Here is a 12,493-nt window from a genome sequence, read left to right as displayed (position 1 = left end):
TGAACCAGAAAGTTAACTTTTCCTCAGCTTCCTCTGGCCTAGTGGATGTGTCACAGGCTCACTGAGGGCAAAGACCACTTTTCACCTGTCTTGGACCTCACAGTGCCTGTCACACGGTACTCAGTGAATCCGAGAAGATCGACGGGAACAGCTTATGTTCACCCTGGTTGGGACTCATGCAGACCCGAGAGGACTTCAGAGGGAACCTTTTTGCTCTCTTTGCCTCTGGAGCCTGGCCTGTTTCCTGTCTCAGTACGAAGCCAGGGATCAAGGCTATAAACTCAGGAAGCTCTTAGCTGCTTTCCCTCTTTTCCGCCTGGATAAATCATTTAGCCCGGTACCGAGCCAAGGCTAAGCGTCAGCGTTGCCACGGAGGGGACGCGCCGGCCTCAGTTAACGGCGCTCTCTGTTGTTCACAGGCCCTCTTCCAGTGTGGCACTGGGGCGCCTGGAGCCTTCCTAGTCCAACAAAAAGTGGAATTTCCTATCTGCGGGCCAGGATGGGCTTAAAGAAGAGGATTTATCTGTAGCGGTTGACGCTGGCCACCACCCATCAGGTAAGAACAAGATGATTTAGCTACCTGCTCCGTAAGAGAGATTATTCGGCTGGTTTATATTACGAGCAGTTTAGAAGACCAGTCAGTGGGGGCAAACAGGTGAAATGCAAGCCTCTCAGAGCCGGTCTGGGCACACCCGGCAGCCAGCAACCTGGGCGTAATCAGAAGCTCACACGAAAGCCCGTTAAGAAAGCTTCTTGCCCCGCATAAAGCATATAAAGAATGGGTATTATTCTCTTGGTTGTTGAAATAATTAGAGTGTTTGTCATTTTCGTTTCCCTTTTACTGAGTGTATTTAATTATAACGTTCAGCCCTTACGCTACAAAAGTAAACTTTTACATAGGTGCCCTTTCTGTTTGGTTGTCAGACAGTTAGTTCACAGGCTCCAGTCGGGTGACAGGCTTGCAGGCTCTGCGTTTGTTTCTGGCCGTCTGCCCCGAACACACTCTCTGTCTCACTTGGATGTAATTCTACCACCAAGTACACTCTCAGCACCACTCTATTACCAGCGACTTAATGAGCTTAAACTGAAAGTGAATGCTGATTAGATAATCAAATAAAAGCGCGGTCTTTATTAATAAGTCAGCACCAGCACTACAAGAGAACGCCTTTGATCCTGGGGTAGGATCAGCACATCTTTAGAATTTCAATGAGATACCTCATATCTTTAATTTATATGCCGTCAGAACCTCTGAGCCTGACTTTCCTTTATTCAAAAATAGGCAAATAGAAGTTATCTTTGCAAGACATACCCCAGTGGACCGCCAGTGCAAAATATATACTTTAGTTTTTTTTTTGGTGGGGTCGGGGGGTGTGGATTATAGAAGAAGATGCCTCTCTCTCCTCTTTTGTTTCTACCAAGATGAAGACCTGCTCTCTTTGTGTTTGGTGGTCGTAGAGTCTTTCCCTCTGCAGGGTGTGGGAGGAACCGTCTCCCCACACCAAGCCTGGCCGGGCGCTGGCAGAGGGCGGGGGCGGGGTCCTTCCCTGACATCCTCTAGGACTTGCTGTCCATGGGGCCTTGAACACAGCGGGGCTGCTTCCTGACACTCTTCTGCGTGCATTGCTGCCTTCAGGTGGCAGGCTGCGCCCCAAACGGGAGGGTGAGTCTGGAGCGGTTCTCACCGGCTCCCAGAGTTGCTTGCGTGGCTCAACAAGCTTTAATAATATATTCACTATTGCAGGCTCCCACGGGCCAGGGAAAAAGCATGTGGGCTTTTGGAAACAGGCCATGGTTCATATGCCCGTGTCACCACTTACAGCTGGACAACTTTGGCCAGTATAATTTCTCTAAGTCTCAATTTTCTCATCTGTAAGTTTCGGATAATAATTCCAATTTGATAAGTTGTTGCAGAGGTTAACTTAGAGGTAACCATGTCAAGGCGGAGGAGGGTGAGGAGGATGGACGTGTGCTGTCAACTGTTCCCGAGTCCTGTGATAGGAATTTCCTTTTAGTTCTTTCCACGCACTCCATGGGATGGTCATTCGGCCTCCTTCGTGCTCCAGGACGTTGTGTAAGTAAAGCAGGGCTCCCTGAAGCCGCTGGTCTTAGCTTTGCTCGCTCTCAGTTTCACTGTCCGCTGCATCTGTGGTTGACGGCTGTAGGGGCGAAGCTCTCTTAAGTGTTTACTTTGAGGTTGGATAGAGCCGATCAGAGGCTGAAGGGCTGAGAAATAAGCTGAGCCTTCAGGTGGGGAGAAAGTGTCGCTGCCATGATGGATCAGAGTAAGGCGCTGGTCAAACGTTCGAGAGGGGAAGGAGCTGTCAGGCGGCAGCATAGGAGACAGGCAAGGAGTTTGCAGCCTGTGGGCTTCCAGGAGTGAGGCGGCCCCTGTGCCTGGGTGGAGGGGCTGCTCTGGCTCACGTGTGGAAGACGGTCCCTTCACGCTAATATAATGCTCGCGACAATGTCCTTCTCACCCCGCTTGTCTGCTCTCTGGTTTTCTTCGTCACTCATTTCGGAGCTCCAGATTTGGAGCCTAAAGCCCTAGAAGACAAGACCTAGCTTCTTGTCCCTTCTTAGGGCTCTCGGGTATTTTCAGAAAGACAGCCCTTCAGGACAGGGTGGAAAGTAGGCTCATCTGCCTTTTACAAACTTGTGGGTCACGCCGCAGGCCTGTCTAAGCGTGTTGGGCTCACAGGACGCGGGTGGCGGCGCTCTCTCGTGTGCGCGGCCCCCTTTCACCCACTAACCCCTCCCTGTCCTTCGCCAGCCTTTTCTTGCTAAGAAAACATCCGTCTCCATTCTGTTTGCTCCTCAAAACAGACAACCAGGAAAATCAAATAAGAGAGCTGAAAGGGCAGACCAAGTTCCACTGGTTAGAGCCTGGATTTTCTTGATTTTGGAGGGAAACTCAAGTGCTTGAAATGTCTTATCATTTCCAAGAGGAAATGTAGATAGTTGACCAGAAAGTTCTGGCACTGAGCCTTGGGTGCCAGATCCGCTGCAATTACAGAATCGCTGTCCCATCTGTGGCCGATTCCGGATGACCCCTGGGCCTCCGTCCGGCCCAGCCCTGGGCCTCGGATTTCAGTGCTCCTTGCCCGTCAGCTCTTTCCAATCCTGGGCCCATCTTTTCCTTGTCTCTTCCCAATCCCGCTTCTCCAGCCTGTCCCGCGGGTCCAGAAGCTGAGCCCGCAGTGGGGGAGGGAGAGCCCGGGGTCGCGGTCGGGAGCCCGAGCTCACACTGATGTCACCCTGTCCCCACGCCTGCTCGTCACCCAGTCCTGCCGACAGGACCCCTCAGACATCGCAGGCCTGTCCCTCCCCCGTAGGCGTACAGGGCTTGGACGACCGGCCACCGCGCTGTCCAGTCCTCACCTTCCTTCCCCTCCGCTCGCCCCCCACCCCCTCTTCCCCGCACCCTGTGCTCCAGGCTCGCCCAGCTGCCTGCGGCTCCCCAAGCAGTGAGGCTATTCATGTCCACGCCTTCGCTTAGGCTGCCCTCTGCCTGCACGGGCCTCTGCTCCCCAACGTGACGAGCTCCTCTTTCAAGGCTCAGCTCAGCGGCCACCCCTAGGAAAGCCTTCGTTCTCTGCAAGCGGCCATTCCCTCCTTGAGCCTCTGCTGCCCTCTGGACAGAGATTAAGATTCCCATAAATAGGGCTTCCCTGGTGGCACAGTGGTTGAGAGTCCGCCTGCCGATGCAGGGGACACGGGTTCGTGCCCCGGTCCGGGAAGATCCCACGTGCCGCGGAGCAACTGAGCCCGTGAGCCATGGCCGCTGGGCCTGCGCGTCCGGAGCCTGTGCTCCGCAACGGGAGAGGCCGCGACAGTGAGAGGCCCGCGTACCGCAAAAAAAAAAAAAAAAAAAAAAGATTCCCATAAATAGTGCTGCTCTCACTGATCTCTATGTGCGTTTCACCGTCTGATTAGGCCGTAAGTCACCGGAGGGCAGCAGAACGTCTAATTCACGTCTGTGTGCCCCACGCTTTTCCCCCGGGGCAGACAGTCGAGAAAAAAATAACTGAGCGCGTGAATGGACCAGCTCCTCACCTGCATCCCGGGTACTTTATTTTTCTTCTGACACTCTTTTGTCAAAACAAAAAGTGATGACTAGCTTTCCAGAATGTGTCAAGCGCTGAGTGCAAACAGCTGAAAACTCACTTCCTGTCAGATGATAAATATTATCTTCTCAAGGATATAGGACTCTCAGCCCAGACATGGAGAGAAATTGCTGGCGTCTGTTGTTGGGCTCATTTCTCGCCCAGGTCTGCCTGCCTGAACCATCACTGACCTCCCTTAACTTGGGCTGGACATAACCTAGCAGGACACAGGCCAAGTTTGTACTAATACTTCTCTCAAGTGACCCTGCAAAGAACCATTAATCAAATATATTCCACACCTTGCAAATGTAGACACACAAGATGTAGAGTAAGAAGGCAAAGCATGCATCATTCTTTTCCCTGACTTTCTTCTAAAGGAGGCTTGACAGTATGTGCTGAATAACTACTAGAGAAAAAAGGTCTTGGGGCTTCCCTGGAGGTCCAGTGGTTAGGACTCTGGTGCTTTCACTACTGGGGCCCAGGTTTGATCCCTGGTCGGGGAACTAAGATCCCACAAGCTGCATGGCACGGCCAAAAAAAAAGATCTTAATAAGTCTCTAGTATATTTGTCTTTTGTATAAATAAAATGATTCACAGAAAGTGATAATTTGTGCTCGTTTGTATATTTACCCAAGAACAGGTAAAGTAAGGGAGTGTTTAAAAAAAATGATCACAAGTATAAATTAGGATAAAGTAGTTGAAGATAATACATTTTACTCAAAATGACAGGATTTTAAAATAATCGATACCTTCTTCTTAAAAGCATTAAAGTTTTTCGATTTCAAGTCTTCACGCTGTTCTAAAACATATATTACGTTATTCCCCGCCGTAGTGAATTGACGATTCCAGATTTAACATTTTCTTAAGGATTCAGAAGTAACAATACGATCTGTTTTCACAATATGCTGTGGACCTAGATGGTTCTGTACACTAGGCTACATGAAGACATACCTAAGATTTGCTTTGTTGAACAAAATTCTTGCTATCGGTGTGGCTTTTAGCAATTCACCTCTTTTCATAAAAGCAAAGCATAAAATGTGTAGTAGCACAAGACTTTGGCTGTGTTCCCTTAAGCTTTCCTGCAAACATAAACAAGTCAGAGGCCCAGACAACACCCTCCTAAGACATTTCCTCACCTGTTCTCAGTAACATTATCATCTCTGTCCATCAGGCTTTTCACGCTGTGGAAGCTTCCGAACATTCTCTCATTTCAGCATCAAAAACACTTTAAACTTCTAGTTAGTGGTTTTTGTTGTTGTTGTTGTTTGTTTTTTGTGGTACGCGGGCCTCTCACTGTCGTGGCCTCTCCCGTTGCAAAGCACAGGCTCCGGACGCACAGGCTCAGTGGCCATGGCTCACGGGCCCAGCCGCTCCGCGGCACGTGGGATCTTCCTGGACCGGGGCTCGAACCCGCGTCCCCTGCATCGGCAGGCGGACTCTCAACCACTGCGCCACCAGGGAAGCCCTTTAGTTAGTTTTAAGCAATCTGTAAGCATACTTTGGCTATCCACTTCATATCCGTACTACGTGTTAGAGAATAACAAGTTTAAGGTGTTGTTTTTTTTTCCATAAGACACAGTCTACTGAGAAATCAAAGACAAATATGAAACCATTTTAATACAGCATTGTAATTATACACATTGATCGAATAGAGTGCAATTTCTCACTAACTGTCACAATGAAATGTGGAACTGTCCACTCTCTGTGAATTTGTAGGATGTCAATGGTGAAAATGACTAAAGCTAAGTTGCGATTTGAGAGCCATAGGCAAACTTTGGCCTCTGACAGTATTTATTTCTGGGTTCCCCACTGAGGGTGCCAGATAATCAAGGTGAAAATCCTTCATAGGATTAACTGCAAATACATTTCATGGACACTGACAGCAAAAACATGGTGACTCATTCAGTGTAGTTCAAATCCAAGTCTTTTCTCAGAATAAAGCAGACGCTGGCATTCTCTGGAGAACTCCTGTGGCCGTTGAGAAAGTACATCTCTTTCCTTGTTCGATCTGAGCTTGAGAAGTGTGTCTCTAAGGCCAGACACTCTTGGAATGACTTCAGAACGTACCCAACAGCCTGCTCTGATGACCTGTGAGTACAGGATGCTCTGACCAATGGCCTGGCCTAGCTTCCTGGAACACACGAGCTGTCCAAGCGAAGACACCTTGCCTCATTCATCTCTGGGTCTCTCCTAAAAGCCAGCTCAGGGCCCGATTATGTACCATAGGCTTAGTCAATACTTTGAGCATATAAAACCTCCATTAACATGATGTCACCTCTTCCTTTCCTTACAGTATCAGTGTTTCTCAACGTGCGGTCCTGTGGGCCTGCCCACCAGAATCGCCTGACACTTCCCACAGCTCAGTTCCCCGGGTCCCACTTCAGATCCACTGGCCCAGAATTGGCCAGGGCTGAGGGCCAGGAATCTGCCATTTTAATGAACAGCCTGCGTAATCTGAGGCAAACTTATATTTATTAAAAAACTGTTTGGAATTTTATGTATTTATTTTTTAATACTTATTTATTTATTTATTTGGTTGCACAGGGTCTTAGTTGCGGCCGGCGGGCTCCTTAGTTGTGGCATGCGAACTCTTGGTTGCAGCATGTGGGATCTAGTTCCCTGACCAGGGATCCAACCTGGGCCCCCTGCATTGGGAGCATGGAATCTTCACCACTGCGCCACCAGGGAAGTCTCCAGAATTTTATCAAAAGAAAGAAAAAGGCAAAACCTTAATCACGATGAAACTCGGTCCTTGTATCTCACAACGTAATTCACCTCTAGACTGATCTCTGACACGCATTTACTGCAGGACCTGGAACGCTCTGTGTAACCCCCCTCGTGGTGCGCGGGGGCAGAGCGCTGTCCGCTGGAGAAAACAACACCTGTAGCCGCATGGGGAGACCTGCTATTACCTGGCTCCTCGGACGGGGAAGTGAAAAGTCCCTGCTTCAAAAAATTCTTGGGCTTCCCTGGTGGCGCAGTGGTTGAGAGTCCGCCTGCCGATGCAGGGGACACGGGTTCGTGCCCCGGTCTGGGAGGATCCCACGTGCTGCGGAGCAGCTAAGGCCCGTGAGCCGTGGCCGCTGAGCCTGCGCGTCCGGAGCCTGTGCTCCGCAATGGGAGAGGCCGCAACAGTGAGAGGCTCGCGTACCGCACAAAAAAAAAAAAAAATTCTTCACAAGGCCTGTAACTCTGATGATTTTTGAGGCTTTTGCCCTGGTGGAAGAGCAGGATAGAAAGGTCAATTCAGTCAGCTGACATCTGTAAGCATCCGTCGTGTGGAGCAGGCCCGGCGGCTGTCAGAAGAGACACAGACGAGAGTGAGGCAGGGTGTCCGGCCCTCGATGGTCCCAGGAACGTGGGGGGGGGCCATGGGCAGAGGCAGAGCAGCCCTGCCAAGATCAGTGCCAGTAATTCACACAAACCACCTCGAGGAGGTGGCCTTTCTGCCAGACCCTGAAGGATGCGGTGTCCAGAGGCAGAGCCTTAAAAGCAGAGGGAAGAGCGTAAAGAAAGTGCAGAAGGGAGGCTTGTTCAGGAATGACGCTCAGAGCTCGAGCCTGGGGCTGGGAGGGATGTGGCTGCAGAGGGCGGCTGCGGCCAGCCCGAGAAAGGTCTAAATGTTTCCACAAATAGATTCCCGTGCTCACTTTCTATATTTGACTTCGCCTGACCTGTCAAACTAAAGCAACTTGTGAATACAATTTGACTTTTTGAAAACACTTGATGGGGGGCTTCCCTGGTGGCGCAGTGGTTAAGAATCCGCCTGCCGATGCAGGGGACACGGGTTCGAGCCCTGGTCCAGGAGGATCGCGCATGCCACGGAGCAGCTAAGGCCGTGCGCCACAACTACTGAGCCAGTGAGCCACAACTACTGAAGCCCGCGTGCCTGGACCTCCTGCTCCGCAACGAGAGAAGCCACCGCAGTGAGAAGCCTACGCACCGCAACGAAGAGTAGCCCCTGCTCTCCACAACTAGAGAAAGCCCGTGCGCAGAAACAGACCCAATGCAGCCAAAAATAAACATTTATTTTTTAAAAAATAAAATTTAAAAAAAAGAAAAAGTTTTTTTAAAAAAAACCATACTTGATGGAAACCCAAAGTATATTTATGAATATACATTGTCATTTCAGAAGCAAGCATAATATATTAAAACGTGTAACTAATACTATGAGAGCTAAAGTTTCTCTCACAAAAACATTTTTCAAAGAGAGAACCCCTGGTACCATATTCAAATTGGTATTTTTATAACAGAGCATCAACAAGAGCTCACAATTGGGTTTAATGAGGTGGAGCCCAGAAGGTTCTATGTTTCTCAAAACTTCACTAATAAGAGTCTGCATCTAATTCGTTTCCTACTTGATTCTTCATAAAAGTAGGATTGAAAGCCTTTAATACGAGGAGTTAACGTTTTCTCATAGCAATAGGATGTATTAACCTAAAAATTTTTGGACTATCTTTTTAAAGAACTTTTTTTAGAAGATTAAGATATATTTTAGATTAAAGTAGTTTGTCTCATAATGAGCTCCCATGGTACAAATGACAAAAGATCTTTCTTAAAGTACAAAGCATCTTAAAATGCATGACCTTGAGCGGCACCTTGACCCTTCTCCTCGGTCTCCTCCCAGAGGATTTCAAAGGGTTCCGTCATCAAGACACGGCCCCACTCTTCCTGCTCTTCCTGAGCAAGGGCCACCCGAGAAAGCTCTCAGAAAAAAGTCAAGATGGAAATCAGCCCATTTTCAATACCTGGGTTTTTAGTAAGGGCCTCATATATTCCTAAGGCTCATATAGACTCTTTAAATTATTTTAAGCTTTCCAGTAAGTTAGCCACCAGAAGAGCCAATCGCAGCGCGGGGAAGCTGGGAAAGTGCCCACGTAACTGCGTGAGCAATAGAACCACTTTAAGCAAACGATCGAGGCATTTCTTTTTCTGCGTTTTTAAGAAGGAAATATATAGTTTTCCAGGAAAAACCATCCAATAGCTGACTAATACACCCCTTGCTAGTTTGCCATAATTCCAGAAATCATTTTCATCTAAATTCAAATTACCCATCGTAGCTGTGATGACGTGGTTTTCAAAAACTAGCATTTCCACAATGAAAATTCAGCGCAGATTTTACCTGAGGCCAACATTCTTAAATCTTTACAACTCAAGTTAAATTCGGCTCAGCATGAGCCAGGGTGTCCAACAGTCTGACGGGTTCACCTTTAGTTCCCATGGAAGAAGGCATCCTAGACAATATTGTAAGAGTCCCTCCCCACGCAGAAGTGCAAGCTGTGTGAATGTGCACTGGGTCATTGTGCGTGTTTGCGAGGAGAGGAAGCGAAGAGAGTAGAAAGAGACGGTCCGTAGACTCCAAACGCATGAGGACAGCGTGACCCCAACACAAGGACGGCCCCTCAGTAGGCCGCACGGCCAGCACAGCGACCTGTTGAGGGTGGAGCTGGAATACCGCGGGCTACTAAAGGAAGATTTTGAGCGTGATTAGGGCACGAGAGTGTAAAAGGACCCCTTGCCACTTATTTCAGTAATAATAATCACTGTCATTATCATTTTTTTTTTTTTTTTTTTTTTTTTTTTTTTTTGCGGTATGCGGGCCTCTCACTGTTGCGGCCTCTCCCGTTGCGGAGCACAGGCTCCGGACGCGCAGGCCTAGCGGCCATGGCTCACGGGCTTAGTTGCTCCGCGGCATGTGGGATCTTCCCGGACCAGGGCACGAACCCGTGTCTCCTGCATCGGCAGGCGGATTCTCAACCACTGCGCCACCAGGGAAGCCCATGTCATTATCATTTTTTGAGCACTTAAATGCCTGGCACAGTATGCATCTCTCTCAAGTGTCACAACTGTGTTATCAGCACCCTCATTTTATGAATGAAGAAAACAGGCTCAGCGCTCGCTTCGGCAGCACATACCCTAAAATTGGAACGATACGGAGAAGATTAGCATTGCCCCTGGCAAGGATGACAGCAAATTTGTGAGGCGTTCCATATTTTTATAGCTGATTCACATTGTTACAAAGCAGAAACTAACACACCACTGTAAAGCAGTTATACTCCAATAAAGATGTTAAATGAAAAGAAAAGAAATGATAGTCTAATCAGCCAAACACCTTTGGAAAAAAAAAAAAAAAAACAGACTCAGAGAAGTGACCCAACTTGCTTAAAATCATGGGGTGATAGTAAGTTGCACGGATAGGATTTGTCTTCAGGAGGACCTTTACTTTATTTCAAGCAAAGAAGACACCTGGGAAATCTTTGTATAGATGGGATTAACTCAGGAGGTTTGTTTTTTGGCTGCATTGGGTCTTCATTGCTGTGCGGGCTTTCACTAGTTGAGGTGAGCAGGGGCAACTCTTTGTTGCGGTGCGCGGGCTTCTCATCGCGGTGGCTTCTGTTTGTTGTGGAGCATGGGCTCTAGGCACGTGGGCTTCAGTAGTTGTGGCACATGGGCTCAGTAGTTGTGGCATGCAGGCTCAGTAGTTGTGGCGCACGGGCTTAGTTGCTCACAGCGTGTGGGATCTTCCTGGACCAGGGCTCGAACCTGTGTCCCCTGCATTGGCAGGCAGATTCTTTTTTTTTTTTTTTTTTGCGGTAAGGGGGCCTCTCACTGTTGCGGCCTCTCCCGTTGCGGAGCATAGGCTCCGGACGCGCAGGCTCAGCGGCCACGGCTCACGGGCCCAGCCGCTCCGCGGCACGTGGGATCTTCCCGGACCGGGGCACGAACCCGCGTCCCCTGCATCGGCAGGCGGATTCTCAACCACTGTGCCACCAGGGAAGCCCAGCAGGCGGATTCTTAATCACTGTGCCACCAGGGAAGTCCCCAGAAGATTTATCAAAATATAATAAGGTAAAGGCAAGGGCCATTTATTAACTGAGCTAGATTACACCTCATGCCTATATCTACCCCCCTAGTAGTTAGATTCGAGGGCTTTCAGGCCCCTGGGACTCAGGTGCTCCTGTTACAGTCACCCCTCATTTACCAGAAGCCACTGCACGCCAGTGCTGAGAACATGGGTGCAAAAAGCCTGAACAAAGCCAATAGCAGTGCTGTGACAGAGATCTTGAATTTTATTCTGTAAAAACTGGAGTCACTGTTAAAGATCCGTGGCCTTCTGGCCTAATTGTATGTCCAGTCTGTATGCCCGCACAACTGTCTGCACGTGCAAATCTGTAGGTACAGTTTGCACAGTCTTGCACGGACAGTACGATGACAGCAGTGAGAAGTGAAGAGGCCGTAACTGAGGAAAGGAAGAGCCATCAAAATGCAGCAGTCGGGGGCCTTCCAGCTGAGGGCACAAGCAGTCCTACGTAATCAACAGCCAGGGTGTGGCACTCACGTTCATTGGAGCATGATTTCTGATGTTGGTAATGAATGAGTTATTTTTAAAAGTTATTTTAACTTTGAAACGGGACAGAGTTGGGTTTGCGTCCTCGCTTCATCACACTATTTGTGTGATAAAAATAAACAAAGGCCTTCCTTTGTAGGCTATTGTGAGAACTGAGACCGTACGTGGGCAGCACGTACCATTTAGTAGTTCTTCAACAATTACTACTTTCCTCCAAAGCCATTTCTCGTGAGGCAGAGGAGAGTGTGATAACTTAAAATATTTTTTGCTAGTTAAAAATGTTACCAAAATTTGACACTTAAAGGTGTTGGCATCAATTACTTGGAAAATGTAACTGTGCAGACTTTCTTAATTTCTAATGCCAGGGGAACAGTTGCTGCCCTACTCAGAACACAGACTGTCAGGGTGGATTATGTGCTCACTGAAAGGTATGTTTTACCCCTTAAGTAAAATGATAAACTTTTGTAGACAGGGGCCTCGTCTATGGAGTCATCTGAGTAGTGCTGAATAAGTAAGAGAACAGACAGATTCAAAATGTAAACACCCATAAAGGTGAAACAACAGGAGACTTTAAAAAAACAGACTTTAGGAAACTTTCTAACAGTTTTCTTGGGTACACTCAGTAGCTAAGGTAGAGCAAACCTTGTCCTCTCCTTTTGTAAATGGACTGAAACCTGAAAAAGGAGTCTCAGAAAAAATAAGTCGGAATGGAAAATTGCCGATTTAGATCTAACGTGGGATGCACATTTTCAAAGAGTTTTAGAAAGTAGACGGAACTGGACACACACCCATTAAAGTGATCTTACACTGAGGTTCTCCATATAACCTCCAGAAGCATTTGGTCCACGGAAAATCCTTGAGCTAAAGAGAGCACTGCCCAAAGCAGACACTTCTGCCTGAGACCATCAGAACAAGATTCTGCTGAAACCACTGTCACAGTTTTTTGTGTGTATTTTTATTCTTTATGTCTCTGATGATATTTTTCTCTCTACTGTCTTACTGAGGGGTGATGCCCGTCGTAACTCTATTACTTGGCTCTCCC

At 48.2% G+C, this 12,493-nt stretch overlaps 1 protein-coding gene and 1 non-coding gene across 7 annotated transcripts in view; one reads left to right on the top strand and one right to left on the bottom strand.

Moving 5' to 3' along the window:
- KBTBD12 (kelch repeat and BTB domain containing 12) overlaps positions 1 to 12,493 on the bottom strand; it is a 58,715-nt gene that overhangs the window by 19,664 nt on the left and 26,558 nt on the right. Inside the window, exon 5 of one of the 6 annotated variants that reach the window (XM_067043317.1) lies at positions 8,640 to 9,567. The exons of 4 other annotated variants lie outside the window; for them this stretch is intronic. In XM_067043317.1, the coding sequence (XP_066899418.1) occupies positions 9,506 to 9,567 (62 nt within the window). In that variant the 3' untranslated portion in view covers positions 8,640 to 9,505. Of the gene's footprint in view, positions 1 to 8,639; positions 9,568 to 9,884; positions 10,020 to 12,493 lie in introns of those variants that run through there. One more of the 6 variants, XM_067043318.1, reaches the window with a different exon arrangement.
- Positions 9,996 to 10,100, top strand: LOC131764750 (U6 spliceosomal RNA). The gene has a single exon (XR_009337948.1). It is a non-coding gene; the product is annotated as a U6 spliceosomal RNA (small nuclear RNA).

Source organism: Kogia breviceps, chromosome 10, assembly GCF_026419965.1.
Source record: "Kogia breviceps isolate mKogBre1 chromosome 10, mKogBre1 haplotype 1, whole genome shotgun sequence".
NCBI classification, from domain to species: domain Eukaryota; kingdom Metazoa; phylum Chordata; class Mammalia; order Artiodactyla; family Physeteridae; genus Kogia; species Kogia breviceps.
Note: the sequence above shows the minus strand (reverse complement) of the source record. Positions and strands in the feature narration are given on the sequence as shown.